The sequence below is a fragment of the Aedes aegypti genome, chromosome 1 (assembly GCF_002204515.2).
Source record: "Aedes aegypti strain LVP_AGWG chromosome 1, AaegL5.0 Primary Assembly, whole genome shotgun sequence".
In the NCBI taxonomy this organism is placed as follows: domain Eukaryota; kingdom Metazoa; phylum Arthropoda; class Insecta; order Diptera; family Culicidae; genus Aedes; species Aedes aegypti.
The window spans coordinates 17578405-17595475 of NC_035107.1; the positions used below are offsets into that span (position 1 = coordinate 17578405).

Below are 17071 nucleotides of genomic sequence, written 5' to 3' on the forward strand. Positions count from 1 at the left end.
TTTCCTTTAAAATTAATTGTTCGTCATCAAAATTCAGCCCGAACATATGAACACAATTCCTTTTGACCGTACAATAGGGTCCTAAAATGTTTAATGAAATCTTGTTTTTATTTAATAAGACGAAAGAGTATGTTCTTGCAACCACTTTAGCAATTTTTCCTGATCAAATAACGGTTATATCACATTTAAAATTAAATTCTAAAAATAGGTTCAACTTTGAACCTTGACACTTAAGATCATGTTTGACATTCACTGAGTCAGCAAAAACGCCACAGGGGCTCATCTTTTTAACACTGGGGATGTTCCTATTTGACATTTCGGAAGGGACACGGAAAACAAAATACACCCAAAATTTGAGTTTAAACCAAAAATCTGAAAAAAATGTTTTTTGGCCTTAAACAAACGAGATTCATTTAAAAATTGAGTAAACATGTGATTCTGGCCTAAACTTAAGCGGGAAACGCAATGGGGCCGGCAACGGAACGGCAACGGAATGCGGCACCGTTGCGGTTTGTACTAAAAGAAAATCCGCAACACTGCCGCATTTCAAAACGCAATGATTGCGGATTTGACGGTTGTTCGCTCGTGCGGATTGTTTACATTTTGTGGTGTTCTCATCTTTCGGATCTGGTTTTCGCGTAGTGAAATTCATATTTTGGCGAATTTTAAACAAATATCCGCAAAAATTTGATGGCGAATATATTAAGAGCGGTCCAAGTTGTTAAAATGGTGCAGGCTGTGCGAGAGCTGCAGCAGCTTCGTGAGGATTTGAATCTTGCATCCGAACGAAGATGGTGGGTGCGACCTTCGAACCAGACCCGTTCCTCGGAAGGATTTTTTGAAACAGCGTACCCGTTGATGAGAAGGGAGGACCCGGAATATTTCTTCAAATGCACACGAATGTCCCCTCGCGTGTTTGACATCCTGTTGGATCGCATTAAGCACCGACTGCGAAAGTATTCGATTCGCGAACCCATAAAACCGGCATGTCGGCTGTTCCTGACACTAATGTAAGTATACCGATGATTGGAAGTTCTTTATGCCTTGGTATTTCGCAGGACGGACCTAAAGCCGGATATAAATTTAAAATAGGTCTATTTATGGCGTTATATCGCAACTTAACTTTCTTAAATATTGCCCTCAAAAATTCACCTTAAATCCTGTGAAATGTACGGTAGATGGTGACCATCCGGTACTATCATAAAAAGCTTCATCAAGATCGATGCAAATAAAGTTATTAGCCTAATTGACATTTTTGTTTCTACTATAGGTACTTGGCTCACGGATCGAGTGTTTTCGAAATTTCCCGATTGTTCAGGATGGGGGTAACAACGGTCAGAGAAGTGACGCAAGAGGTAACGAAAGTTTTATGGGATGAGCTACACGAGACGTTCATGCCCGAAGTCACTGAGGATAAGTGGAAGCAGTGTAGCGATGAATTCGAAACCAAGTGGAACCTTCCTCACTGCTGCGCCGCGGTGGATGGAAAACATATTCCGATACGTTGCCCTCCAAATTCCGGATCGTTATACTTCAACTATAAAAAACAGCATTCTATCGTACTTATGGGAATGTGCGACGCAAACTACAACTTTGTAGCGGTGGATGTTGGAGCATACGGAGGAAACGCCGACAGCAGTGTCTTCAGCTCGAGTGAATTCGGTCGCCGTTTGTTGCAAGGCCGCTTGGGGCTACCTCAAGCCACGGCTCTTCCAAATGGACAGCTAATGCCCTACTTCATAGTCGGGGACGCCGCATTTCCCCTCAAAACCAATCTAATGAGGCCGTATCCAGGACGTAACCTACCTGCCGTGCAAGAACATTTTAATTACAGGCTGTCACGTGCCAGAAGGGTGATTGAAAATGCCTTCGGCATTTTGGTTTCTCGGTGGCGCATTCTACTATCGCCATTATACCTGCACCCTGAAGCAGCCGATAATTTGGTTAAGGCCACACTGGTTCTTCACAATTTCGTGAAGGCTACAAATGAAACCCAGTATGCTCCTCCGGGTTACACTGACCAAATTGGAAGCCATGGTGAAATCATTGTGCCTGGAGACTGGCGGTTAACAGCGGAACCTCTTAACAGCGTAGAAAACAATTTTGTGCAACGTGGGAATAATGCACCTCGCAGTGCTTATGAAGTACGGGATTCCTTGGCACAATACCTTTTCGCAAATAATATTTTATTATAAAGTTAATTAAAAATAAATAATAAAAAACTATTTGCAATCGGAATAAAGCAAGCGTATACTGAGTTGTTTTACAGTGAATGGAAAACTATGAGAAAACGTTGAATTTTCAGACGAAAGTTTCATGGATGCTTCTTCTTCTTCTTTCTGGCATTACATCCTCACTGGGATAGGGCCTGCATCTCAGCTTAGTGTTCTTTGAGCACTTTCACAGTTGTTAACTGAGAGCTTTCTTTGCCCGCCAATGCATGAATGTGTATCTTGTGGGTTAGGTACAATGATACTTTATGCCCAGGGAGCAGAGAAAAGTTAAAAAAAGAAGTTAATTCGGTCTTTTGTGTTGTCAATCTACAAGCTCTTTTTTTATTCAATGTAGTTTACATGCTTTGGTCATGATTAAATTCTTCGTCATGCAAACTTATGAGGGAATTCACACGGCATGTAAATTCCACCTCAAGTTCGCGTGCCACTGCCAATGGTAACATCTCCATTCGTTCTGTTAAGTACGAACAGAATGTCGCATGACGTGCCGGTTTTGGCTGACTGATACTTGACTCTGCTTTGGCCAGAATACTTTGAATTCTTTCATCAATGTCTTGGTTAATTGGATTCGTCGATTTGCGCTTTCTTGGAGTTTTCGCACTGCTGTCCAGATCCACCAACACTTCTTCCTCAAGAATTTCTTCCTCAAGCACTTGCTCCAGTTCTTCCTGTTCCTGATCATGATTTTTCTTTGCTTCAGATGTAGGTCGATTTGAAGAATCCGAGTTAGGTTGGTAATTACCAGTGGTTCTGGAAGTGTATGAAATAATTGATAGAGAAAATCTTATTATTAACCCTGCAAAGGGCAGGGCGCGGGTTACATCAGGAAAGTACTTTGTTCTTAAATAGTAGGCAACCAAATTGACTTCGGTAAAAAGGATTCGAAAGAGGATTAGTATACCTATATCTCAGACTAACGTAGAAATCTACCAAGGAGATTTCTCCATGTATATTGAAATCCGTTCAGGAGTTCCACAAAGTATCAAGAATTCTTGCTGAAGTTGTTAAGAGAAGTATTGCGGTAATATTACGACGTGTCAATCTCGCAAAACATTAGTGATTCCTCTGAAAATTTCTCAGAAACCTCTTCATAAATTCCACCAAATATTCATTTATGAGAGTTTTTTAAACAAAAAACCATTACTAATTTGTCAAGAAGTTCTTCAAAGACTCAAAATGTCATGGCAAAAAAATGTAACATCTTGAAGCTCATATTTTGAGTGAATTGTAGTCCTGTTAAATTATAAACTCACCCAAACATTCATCGAAAGTTTCGGACAAAATTTTATCCAGGAAAACTTCAAAGAATTTCTTCTGAAACTGCTACAGGAATTCCTCTTGAGGTTTCTTCGGATCTTTTTCCTGAAGTTTTTCCAACAGTTCTTCCAGAAATTTTAACAAAAGTTTTTTCAAGAATCCTTAAATATTTATCGTAGGCTTTAGAGATTCCTTCAGAAATGTTTGAAAGCGTAATATTTCATAAATACTCAGGACAGTGGCGTATCCAGAAAATGCGTTTGGGGGTTTTGATTTTTTTTTTTCAATTGATTACCTGCATTGACATTTTTATTTCGGTAAACTTTTTATAAAAAAAAAATTTTGGTAGACGTTATAGCTGTTATCATTGTGCATGGCCGGTACCAAATAGTTTTCCCAGTTTCGTTTTCAAACGGGAGAAAAAAATCAAAAGGCTTTTTTCCCATACATTGTTTAAACCAGTTTACTGTTAGATGCTTTTTGTGCATAGAAGCCAGCGCCATTTTTTCGAATAGGAATAGGAGAATCAGCACTGCATGTAATCCATTGATTCATAATATATACCAGGGTGAACAGTGAACTGGAAAATCGTGTAAAGCTGTAAATTTCAAATCACCGGTTGAAAAAATCGGCAATTATCCGGTTATTTCATTTACCGCTGAAAAATGCCCCATTTTATGATTATGCTTCACTCTCCATAAAATAATGCGATGAAGAAGACGAAGCTCCTATGTATGAACCGTCAAAAATATAACAAACTTTATTTTAAGTTTTGGGTAGTATTTCTGGAAAATTTTATATGTAAAATCCTTCTTATTTTTATCTGGGAATTCACCCAGGAATTTGCAAGGCAATTTCTGCATTAATTCTCACACGAAATCCATCCCAATTATTTTCAGAAATTTCTATAGGATGGTAGCGTGTTCTTATATGCTAGTGGTTTCCCAGCAGTTGATAATGAATTAATTTGAATATCAAATTTATATATTTCAAAAGTAAATAAATAATCATACATCAACTTTTCTTAAATTCCTCATGAGAGAACCCCTCTATTGCTACAAAAAATGTTCAGGAAATTAAAGACATTTTTCAATAGAAACTTGTCTATGAGGGTTTCTCTTATTCATTTAGTAATTCCAGTAACGAATACCAGCGATTCTCTCGATATTATTATGAGGAACTCTTCTATGATTTTTAGGGTAGTTCTTTGAAGGTTTTTTTTTATTTTTTTTTTATCTTTTCATTCGGGTTCTTCCACAGATTCTACCGACACATTCACCAGAGTTTTCTTTGTGAATTATCTGGTATTTTCTACTAAGATATTTTAAGATTTTTCCATGAGTTTCCCCATAATATATTTTAATACTTTTTTACGGTCATGTAAAACTTTTCAAAGCATTTTTTAATAATTCTTCTACAGGGCCAAAAGCCTTATCTTGATATTTATTTTCTCAAAAGACACATTGCAATTCCAAGACATTGCTCTGGAACTTTTTCGATCGTTTTATAGGATCTTTAATACTATTCAGAAGAATTTCTGAGAATATTCTTCTAAGAATCTTCATAAGATATAATCGGGTAAATAATTCAGCTTGAATTTCCTCTAGAACAACGCCGCAGATTGCGGTTGAATAACTTTTCAAATTTTGTCCTAAGGGAGTGGAATTCGTCCATAGTTTGATGAAGAATTTCTCCAGGCATTGTTTCAGAAAGTTCCTATTTTAAAATCTCTTACAGTAATTATTTCAATGAAGCTTTGCAGAAATTACTGATATTTTTTTGTATAAAAATTCTAAACGTTGCTTGCTGTTCAAGACTGTTTAGGAACAATAATTGATTGCAATTGGCATTGTCAAGTTATTATCGAAGAGAATTTGTAGCCAGGCCAAATCCTGGCTTAATTTCAACAATTCCATAGTTTAAGAATACATGAACAGGATTTTTTTCATTATTTTTGACTGTTATATACGCCTTATTATGATAACCCTTTTTGATGTTGAATTTGTACATTCATGCGTAAATTTGGACCGTCAAAATGTGCATGCATATATGGTCGCACCGCCACCAAACCGGACTGCGCGTGTGAGACACGCGACGTTTTTGAATCGTGTTTTTTGCATTGCGCTGTCTTCGGGCAACCCTCAAGAACACAGCACACTATTCAAATGTTACTCGCGACGCACGGGGATCGAGAAACACATTTTTTATGAAAAGTGTTTGTCTTGATTACAACCGGATCCATAATAATAAAATCCTACACTGAAGCCTTGCTCATAAAATTAATTTTAAATAAGTTCAATGGGTTACATAACTGAAGAAGAAGTGGTTAAAGGCGGCGCAGCCGAATTTTTTTTGAATTGAACGGTATTTTATAACATAAATTTGTTTCAAAATTTTTGGCTCTGGGGGGAGGGGGAGGTTAACCCTAAAACAACCCCCATGGAAGTTTTCAGCTATTGGCCGAGCAAAATTTCACTCGAGACTCCTTCAAAAATTTTCCGAGTTCCTGAAGAAATTACAACAAGTACACAAAGAATTATTTGCAGAGTACCCTTCAAAAATTTCGCCCAAGATATTTGTCAAAAAATATCTCTAATGGTACTTTAAAAAATTTAACTAAATATTTTTAAATCAATCTTCTACGGTATTGAAAGCCTTTTGAGTGTTACAGGATGGCTTACAAAGATCTTCATAAATCGCTTCAAGAACTTTTCTGATGATTTCTCCCTAAAATTTATCCGACTTTTTTCTCCATTGAAGGTCTGCTGTAGTTTTTTTTGTGATCATTTGACACTTTTAATTAATATTTTTCTTAACTACTTTAAAAAGTTTCCTGAGCGATTCTTCGACGAATTTTTCATGAAATTAAACCATCAGAAATTCCTCTGAACAATTTTTGAAGTATTTCATTGAGAACTCTCCAAAGATTTGTTGTAAAGATTCCTGTTTAAATTTTTTCAGAAATATCTTCTGAAATTCTCTTAGAATGTTCATTAGTCTTGAGCAGTTTCTCCAGTCATGTCTGCAGAAGTCTGCAGTCGTTATGAACACTCCTTCGTTTCAGCAATTATCTTAATTCCGAAGATCTCCAAATATACCTTCGCGATTTTTTTTACGAGTTGTTAGAGATTACTAATATAATTCCACGAGAAACAATTTCTCCCTCGGATATTTGTAATAAGATTTTTCAGCAATTCAACCAAGAAAATTTCCAAAAATAATTCTTCAGAAGCCTCTCCGGTTGTTCAAGAAAATGTTTCGAAGATTTAAATTTTAGTATTTACTTTGCTTCTGTTCTCAAGTTCAATTCCTGAAAGTACTCCTCGATTTTCAAAGGATACTTCAGAGTGTTAAAACTAAAATTTCTCTAAAGCAGTTATAAAAATTTTTCGGGAGTTTCCCCAAATAAGTTTTTTAGTAGGGTAAATCGCCAATTATTGCACATCTAAAAATCGACCCAATTATTGCACACCCTGGTTATTCTTATGAGTGTGCAATAATTGGATCGATTTTTAGCTGTGCAATAATTGGCAATTTACCCTAGTTCCTGAAAGTATTTTTGGTAATTTTCTCCAAGAAATACACCGGAAATTATTTTAGGCACTTTACCAAAGTTTATTCAACTATGAAGTTTATTCAACTATGAATTCACAGATTTCCATAAATTATTCTCATAATGAATTCATTTCTAAAAACTTTCCAGAAGCTGTAAAAATTTTCGAAGGAAGTTTTCGGAGTTCTTGAGGTAATCTATGAAGAAATACATAAGGAGTTTGTTCAGGCTCCCTGACAAGGATTTCTGGAGCAACTCTTGGACTCTTGAAAAGAGCTTGACGACTTTTTATTAACAATATCCCTAAAAAACATCCAGTAGTTATTTCTGTAGGAATTCTAAAATGAAAAAATGTTTGGCGGAATCATAGCAGGAATAATTTAAGAAATAATTTTAAAAAATCGCTAGAAGAATACTTGTAGCTTTTTTAAGAGGAGTCCCAAAATTAACCCCTAAAAAAGTTGTTGATGAGCTTCCTAAAAAATACTTTATGAATTACTCAAGAAATGTGTGGTAGGAACTGCAGGAGTAATCCCTAGATGACGCCATTAGAATATTCCTGTAAGAATCTCTGGACGAATTCGACAAGAATATCTCTTGGAAAAATCCATGGAAAATTTGTGAGAATAAATTCATAAGCGGATCCCTAGGATTTTTCTGGGCGAACTTGGTGAATGCGGGATGTATTTTTGATAGAATCAGTATTTCCATGAGAAATCTCTAGATAGATCATTCCTTGGATAAAGATCCCGGAAGAATCCATGCACGATGTACATGAGAAATTGCTAGAATAATCTTGGAGGAATTCCTGCTAAAATTGCTTGAAGAATCAAAGTTGGATTGCTAGAGTATTTGGTGCAGATTTCCCAAAAGAATTCTGGAAGAAAGGCCATTTTATTTTTTCAGAAATCTCCTGAAGAGATAATCGAAGGAATACTTGAAGGTATTTCTAAAAGAATCCTGAAAGGCACTGCTAAAAATCTTTCTGATAAATCTATTTTTGAGGAACCCGAAATGCTTTCAAATTTCTCCCTCGGACCCCTCCGAGGATCCTTCAGGAGCTCTTCTAATAGTTTTGGAACGAACCTCTATACAAAAAATGAGGATTTCATTGCATGAATATCTGAAGAAACTATTGAAACATTCTGGTACAAATACCTGGAAGAATCTCTGAAATTTAAGAATTTAGAATTCCTGTAGATATTATTTCAGGTCGACAATTTACTTCAAACTGGCAATCATAGTTAAAGCACTGGTCATTGTAACATAGCAATAAGTTAAAAAAAAAAACACCTAAAATGCGTCTAAATCGGTCGTTTTGCATAAAAATAGTGAATAATAACTTAATAGTCGCTGCATACCCATCCCCCCCTGGACGGAAATCTTGGCTACGCACTTGGCTACAAAATTAGGTGAACGAAGATTTTGAAGCATTTTGTTCACAGAATTATTTCTGTTAGTCTGTGTCTATACTTTGAGACGTGTCCCATCCTTCTTGACCCCTCTCCCCTGAGTTTGGTGCGACAAGCCAAGTTCCTAAAGCAGTTTTCATCACCAGCAAAGATTAAAATCATTGAAATAGTGTAACGGGTTCATTTAAAGCACATGAGCGTCCATAAATTACGTCATGCCCATAAAGGGGAGGGGTAGTTCATCCAAGTGTGATGATCTATACCAAATGTTTGAAGGTCCCTTACAAAAAGTGTTACACATGGGGGAGAGGAGCTTTGTTGTTTCATTCATTTATTTAGTTCAACATTGTTATTTACAATAAGACTTTAGGCGTATTATTTATTATCGTCAATCAAAGTAGACTACATGTTAACACTTAAATCTATATACTGCTATATCTTACAGAGTTAAAGTATATTCTTAGGTTACTACGCGACATTGTTAAGTCTATTATTTCGCAATGTTGATTATATAAACTCATCATTCGGTTTAGAGGAGAAAATTTTGCATAATTAGTACGACGGTGATTAATAAAAAACAAGTTACGATTCCTCAATTGCCGGGAAGTAGTATAAAAATTTAAACTGTTTAATAGGTTAGGAGAATCAATACGATGCGAAACAATATCGTTCACGAATGAAACCATAGCGAATTCGCGGCGCTTTTTCAATGTCTGAATATCAATGAGCATGCATCTTGATTCATAAGATGGAAGAGGGAAGGATGTCCAGCCCCATTTACGAAGAGCATATAACAGAAATTGCTTTTGAACTGATTCAAGACGTTCTTCATGCGTCTTCATAAAAGGAGACCATACAATACTACAATACTCTAATATAGACCTCACGTAAGCGACGTACAAAGTTTTAATAGTGTATGGATCATTAAAGTTAGAACCAACGCGTTTGATAAAACCAAGCATATTGCTTTATGTATAATGGTGTTGTAATGATCGATAAAAAGCAGTTCGTGTTCAACCGTCAGCCGAGATAGAAGTGCTAGATCAGCAGTGAAGTTTTTATTTCGTTGTATATTTAATCGGCCGGTTCGGCTATTGTTAAGCGATAATATATTGTGAGAGTGACCTTGGAACAAATCGATTGGAACATACTACAATGGAGCTGCGAAACATCCACGCTAACTGTGTGAAAGTGAGGTTCGGTGCAAAGTCAAAGATGCCTACGGATAAGGAAGTTTTCTCGTTCTTCAAGAAACGAGGGTGGAAACCGGATATGCTTACAGCGATGTTCCGGGAACCAAGAGAGTACAGTGTTTACGTGAAGTTCCACAACGAAGAAATTATGAAGGCCGAGCTGCTAAAATGTCCATCTACGGACGTTTTCACCTATGACGACGGACTAACCACGCCGGTTTCGTTTTCAACGGCAAGGGGCGACTTTAAGTACATCCGACTTTTCGGGATTCCAATTGAGGTTGAAGACAAGCACGTGGCGAACGTCTTGGCCAGGTATGGAAAAATTCATCAGCTCGTCCGCGAGCGTTATGGACCGGACACAGGTTATCCGATATTGAATGGCGTCCGAGGCGTGCACATGGAAATCACGGAGACGCTGCCATCGCAAGTGCATATCCAGCATTTCCAGGCTCGTATTTTCTACGAAGGTATGCAGACGAAATGTTTTGTTTGCAACGGAACGGATCATCTCAAACAAAACTGTCCAAACCGGGTTTCAGTGAATGATCGACTGAAACAGAACAGCGGAACTTATGCAGGCGTTCTCACAGGCGGAGCAGTCCGTGGAGCAAGTGGAGCGACCAGACAACGTTTGTTGTACACGGAAACGGACAACCAAATTCCGAGTACATCGCGTGCATTGACGGCTGAAGAACTGCTAACGCCCAACAGTTCAACCAGTGCTGAGGAACACATTCGTGGCAGTGCTGATGAGATATCTGCTCAGACTGTTACTGTTCCAGAAGCAAAAGACATCGAGGAAAAGGAGATACGAGAATCAGAAGCAACATCAGATCCGGAAGTGACGATGACCAGCGCACCAACTGCATCCAAGAACGCTGCAAAAGAGGTAATAGTTACAGATGAGAACGACCTTGATCATAGGAAGAGAGGTCACGAGGCGACCGTGAATGGGACCCAGCAGGATGAATCAGAGTCATCATCTACAGAGCCTGAAGCTATCGGAAAATCGGTCGTGGCATTCAGCTCCGGAAATCTTCTGGCCAAACAGGTAAAACGACTCAGGTCGAAGAATAAGAAAGCTAAAAAATAAGCCGTAGTTTGCTGTATTTTGTAAAATGGATTTTGTTTTCAATGTTGCAACACTCAACCTTAACAGTATTAACACTGATGTTAACAAAGCGTTACTAAAAGACTTTATAACTAAATTTGATATCGATGTTGCCTTCTTACAAGAAGTAGCATTCGAAAACTTCACTTTCCTACCGTCATATACGCCATTAATCAACATAAGCATCGACAGAAAAGGGACAGGTGTGTTAATAAGGGATAATCTAGATTTTCACTCATACGTATTAGATCCATCAGGAAGAATTACTTCAGTTGTCATTAATGATATCAATTTCGTTAATGTTTACGCTCATTCTGGTACGAATAAGAAGAAGGAGCGGGAAGATTTATTTCTTATTCAAACGACTGTGCACCTCAGCAAAATCAACTGTCTTTATTCAGTTGTACTCGGAGATTTTAATTGCATCATAGAACCGAACGATTCGAACTCTTCCTCCAAGACAATGTCGAACGGTTTACGAACTTTGGTGAACGCTTTTAACTTCAAAGATGTTGCGTGTGAAAAGAAATCTGCTAATTTCACATTTTACAGAGGCCCAACGGCTTCGAGACTCGATAGAATATACGGTCCGACGGAATTTGTGGATCGAGTTCGTCAAGTTTCAACAGTGGGCGTACCCTGCTCGGATCATCATGCCGTCGTGCTGAAAATAGGAATCCAGCCGTCAAACCTCAATCCTAGAGGCCGAGGATATTGGAAAATTAACTCTAACGTTTTGTCAAATCCGGAAATCAGTCAAAGGTTTCGGGTTGAATATGAAAAGTTAAAAAGCAGGCTGACTTACATGGACCATAATTCTTGGTGGAATCATGCTGTCAAGGCCAAAATTCGAAGTTTCTACAAAAATGAATCCTGGAAATTGTTTCAATCAATAAATCAAGAAAAAGAAGCACTATACGCTAAACTTCAAGATTTGACTCGAAAGCAGAACGATAGTGAAGCCATAACCGATCAAATTAACTTTGTGAAAATTGAGCTTATGGAACTAGAAAACAAAAGGTTGGAAAACTTGCGGTCCAAAATCAAAGACCATTCATTGATTGAAGGAGAACGGTTAAATGTAGTCCAAGTATCTAAGCAATTACATCATAAAGAACTTGTCTTAAGGGAAACCGCGAACGCGAACAGTGAAAAGGAAAGAAATATTAGCATGTCAGAAATTCATGACCATTTTTCATCACTGTATAGTCAAGATTCCAATGAAATAGAGCACGGTAGTGATCCGTTGCTGTCTATTGAAAATCAGTTAAACACAGATGAGGCCAGCTCTCTTCTACGCCATATTTCACAGGAAGAAATTCTTAAGACACTAAAACAATGTACAAAAAAGAAGTCCCCAGGCCCAGACGGCTTGACTTACGAATTTTACCAGGAACACTTTGAAATCTTGAAAGAAGACCTCGAAAAGCTTTATAATTCTTATCTTACTGGAAGAACTAATCCTCCAGCGGATTTTGTGAAAGGAATAATCACTCTGATTCCAAAGAAAGGACAAGGAAAACTCATTGATGATCACCGTCCAATTAGTTTATTGAATACGGACTACAAACTGTTTTGTAAGATTCTCGCTAATCGAATTACAATGGTGCTTGAAAGTATATTGGGAACAGAACAAACAGCGCTGATTGCAGGAAGATCGTGTAAAGATAATGTATTGAAACTCCGGAGAATTGTAACACGATCAATGGAATGCAAACGTTTGAAAGGTTTCATTGTGAGCTTGGATATGCAGAAGGCATTTGATAAAGTAGATTATTCCTTTTTGTGGAAGGTTTTGGACAAATATGGATTTCCTGCTGAACTTGTTGGTTGTCTAAAATCTCTATACGATAAGTCAACGTCAAAAATTCTCTACAACGGATTTCTGTCAAAAGAACTTTCAATAAGATCTTCAGTAAGACAAGGATGCCCGCTCAGTATGGTCCTGTTCACTCTCTATATTGAGCCTCTGATAAGGAGCATATATGATAGCATCAGCGGTATCTTAGTCTACGGGAAAATAATCAAGGTAACCGCATATGCTGACGATGTAACCATTTTTGTCAGAAATCAAGAAGAGTTCGATTTGGTCATGCAAATAGTAGATTCCTTCTCTAAATATGCGAAGATAAAGGTCAATTTCAAGAAGACATCCTTTCTACGACTGAACAATACCTCTTCTGGACCTCAGATGTTTAAAGAAGTGAACCAGATGAACATCCTAGGAATCATCATAGCAGACAACTGGTCAAAAATGGTTGATGCCAACTATGAAAAACTGATAAAAGCTATACAGTATCGACTGAAATTAAACGAAACAAGAAATCTAAGCTTGATGGAAAAGGTGTGGATATTAAACACGTTTATTTTATCGAAATTGTGGTATGTAGCCCAGATACTCCCTCCTAGAAATCGGCATTTGGCTAAGATCAAAAGTCTTTGTGGAAACTTTCTTTGGCGTGGATGTGTGTTGCGAGTCGCCCGAAATCAGTTGTACTTGGATTACACAAAAGGTGGGCTGAGGCTCATTGATCCAGATTCAAAGTGCAAAGCGCTCTTCATAAGGAACTTGCTTCTGGACGAGGAAGACTATTTGTTGGAATACATTCAAAAAGGGCAACTGACAAGAAACGGAAGAGACTGGATTGAAGCCGGATTAAAAGTTAAAAACAGCAGGCATTGTGAATCGACCAATATGTTGTACACTCATTTCATAGATGAGAAAAACATACGTCCTAAAGCGGAATCCGACTACCCGATGTAAACTGGACACTACTGTGGACAAATTGGAGTGCCAAGTTTATATGTTCTGAAGACAAATCTAATCTTTTCATGCTACTCAACGACGTTATTCCCAATAAAGCAAAACTAGTCGGTTATGGTATCGGTAGGGTTCCTGATATGAACTGTGAGACATGTAGAGTTCCGGAGAATAATTACCATCGTATTGTGGAATGCAGAAAAACAAATGACGTACGCCTATGGGTTTCTGATGTTATTCGAAACAGGCTTCATCTGGAGTTCGTAAACCTCGATGACATTTTACTATGGTTTGTCCCAGATAATAATCCAAGGATTAAAGCAGCAGTGTGGCTGGCGGTGCACAGTATTAGTTTTATGATTAAGGTAAAAAATACAACAAGTTTGTACTGGTTCAAGAAAAGCATTAGAGAGATAAGATGGAATAACAGAATTTTTTTCAAAAAACAGTTCGATAGGTACCTGAATATATGTTAGAATAGAATATGTATACCACATATGTAAACACGAATTAATAATATAAAAAAAAAAAAAAAATAAAAATAAAAAAAAAATAGTGTATGGATCATTAAAGTTAGAACCAACGCGTTTGATAAAACCAAGCATATTTGTTGCTTTATGTATAATGGTGTTGTAATGATCGATAAAAGTGAGTTTTGAGTCTAAAATTACGCCTAAATCTCTGACCCTATCGCATTTTTCAACGATTTGATTTCCTAAAACTACAGTTGCTTCTTCTGTGTTTCGCTTTCTGCTGAAAGTAATTAAATTACATTTTTTAACATTTAACTGAAGTAGGCTTTTACTACACCATTCATCAAAAATAGATATTTCACTCAGATAGATGTCAATGTCGTTAGCATACTTGATTTCCATGAATAACTTCATATCATCGGCATAGATAAGAATATTTATATGCTTAAGAATGTAGGAAATATCATTTACATATAATATGAAAAGAAGAGGTCCTAGATGTGAGCCTTGAGGAACTCCTGATGTAACTTGGATAGGATTCGATTTTTTACCATTATATCTCACTATTTGTTGTCGATTTGTTAAATATGATTGTATCCAGTTCAAAGATGGTTTATCAAATCCTATTTTTTCTAACTTGAAGAGTAACATAGAGATGTCAATGCGGTCAAATGCTTTGCTGAAATCAGTATACAGAGCCTCTGCATAGTTACCATTGTCCATAGCATTCAAAGTATAATTGGTGAATTCTAGTAAAATTGTAGAAGTGGAACGGCCTTTAAAAAATCCATGTTGTGCATTTGTAATTCTGTTCCTTAATTGCCCAAACAATTTTCTATTAACAATGGATTCAAAGAGCTTTGGAATACAGGAAATTATAGCAATTCCACGATAATTACGAATATCAGTTTTCTTCCCTGATTTGTAAATAGGTACTAAGAATGATTTCTTCCAGATTTTAGGAAATTTGCCGGATTTTAGTGACATATTGAACAGCCAAAACAAAGGAGATGTTAATTCAACAGCAAGCTTCTTCATAAATACTGGAGGGATTTCATCAGGTCCTGCACTTTTTGTGGCATCCAATCCTTTCAAGCCTGATAAGATGTCTTGTACACTTATCTGGTGCACACTAATGTCATTTGAGGGGGCAGGGAAGAATGAAAAATAATTTTGGTCCCGATCCTCTTCTGAAAATGTCGTATAGATTTCTTGGAAAAACGTTGAAAAGAGGTGGCAAATTTCTTCCGGGTTGTTAGCGTCTTTATCGTCAAGTTGCATTTTTGATGGTAGATTGTTTGATTTTAATTTTGTTTTAGTATAATTAAAAAAACTACTTGGGCATGACTTTATATCGCTCTCAATTTTTCTATTATACTCTTCAAGTGCAGAATTTATAGCAATGTTCAACTGTTCACATAAGTCCAGGTATTTCTGCATATTATCATCACTTCCATGTTTTTTATAAATTTTGTGAGCCTTTTGCTTTCGATTTTTTAAATTCCTGATATTTCTATTGAACCAGATGGGATTTTTTGAATTACCAAAAAGTTTTTTCCTTTTCAGAGGTACCTCTTCACGAATAAGGCCGGTTTGCTACTGACAAGAAAAGGAATCGCCTATCTCGATGCGTGGAAAATTTCTCCCAAGAAATGGTCAAGAAAATCACTTTTTTCTGATCGCAGTACTCAGATGAGAAGAAATGTCACTTCAAAGGGGGCTTTCTGTAGGAAATTTCTTGACCCTTTCAGTCAAGGAATTTCTTTACTTTTCTTGAGCGAAACAGCATACTTAGCTATAATTTCCATTAGTAAACTGTAAAATATATCAACAGCTTTTTCGACATTATTTTCTTCTCTGATCAGTGATTGCCAGTCAATTAAGTTTATTCTATTTTTTATGTTTTCATAATTTGCATTATCGTATTCATAGATATCCCCATATTCGCACACTTGTGGTCTGCAGTTATTGTGAATAAATAATGAGTATTCCAGTGCTGTATGAAATGCTTCATTTTTCCACAAGGCTGCAATACTTTCATTAACGTAGAAATCTTCTTGGATGTTTGTCAATAGAAAGTCAAGGTAACAATTTTGCCGATTTTTTACATGATTAATTTGGTTTAAGCCCAAAATTGCAATTTTGTCGAAAATTAATTGTAACGTTTCATTTTCCCCGACCACTGGAAGCATGATGCCCTCATTTTCAAAATCAGGGATGAAGTCAGCATTGCGTTGGTTGAAGTCACCATATATGTGTACTTTCACCTCAGGGGGAAGACCAGATATGATATCTTCAGCATTTTTGAAAAAGGAGTCGTAAGCATGTTTGTTGGCATGATCAGGTGGAAAGTACACTGATGCAAATACATGTTTTTCGTTTTCTATATTTACTTTCACCCAAACATGTTCAAACTCTTTGAATTTCGAAGAACAAATAATTTCAGAATTAAATTTTGAAGAGACTGCAATGAGGACCCCTCCTCCTGATTTTCTTTGTGACATAAGAAAATCGCGATCGTCTCTAAAAACGTTATAATCACATCCGAAAACTTCTTCGCTTTTTATAGATTCGTCCCAACGTGTTTCTGTGCCTAATATGATCGAAAAAGATGACGCTAATATGTTTTTATGGATTTGCTTGATTTTTGAAGATCCTCTCATACGATTGAAATTCTGACAATAAACAAGAGCCTCGGAAGCTTTTGGAAGGTCTACATCATGCCTTGCATTATCAGATTCATTTAAGTGTTCATCATTTAAATTTATACAATTCCTATCACAACTCGAATGGTTGCCGCAGTCATTTGAGCCTTCGTCATAGCCTAAATTATTAGCAATACATTCATTGCGTGTTAAGATACTAATATTACCTTCCTCTGTGAAGTGCGTCAATTCTGGCAAAAACACTGGCAGGAGCACCTTCCATTCAAACGTGCTGGTGCGGCATTTGTTCGGTGTGGCGTATTCGGTTGTCTGTCGCTAGGGTACGGGTTTATCACTTCTCCTCTCTGGAATGCTATGGTTGGACGATACGAAGTGGGAGGTGGTCTCGAAAATCTTTCCTTCGCTGCT

General features: G+C 37.0%; 1 protein-coding gene across 1 annotated transcript; it reads left to right on the forward strand.

Annotated features, from left to right (window-relative positions):
- Positions 1 to 460: 460 nt before the first annotated feature.
- On the forward strand, positions 461 to 2348 carry LOC110674763 (protein ALP1-like). Its single transcript, XM_021839036.1, has 2 exons — positions 461 to 1010; positions 1271 to 2348. Exons 1-2 carry the CDS (start codon positions 691 to 693, stop codon positions 2193 to 2195), a joined length of 1245 nt encoding a protein of 414 aa, XP_021694728.1. The 5' UTR covers positions 461 to 690; the 3' UTR covers positions 2196 to 2348.
- The last annotated feature ends 14723 nt before the right edge of the window (positions 2349 to 17071 follow it).

Excerpts from the sequence above, each read along its gene's own strand:
- LOC110674763 (XM_021839036.1), top strand. The coding sequence starts at position 691 with ATGGCGAATATATTAAGAGCGGTCCAAGTTGTTAAAATGGTGCAGGCT. Across the intron at positions 1,011-1,270 it reads CGGCTGTTCCTGACACTAAT|GTACTTGGCTCACGGATCGA; the intron begins GTAAGTATACCG and ends TTTCTACTATAG.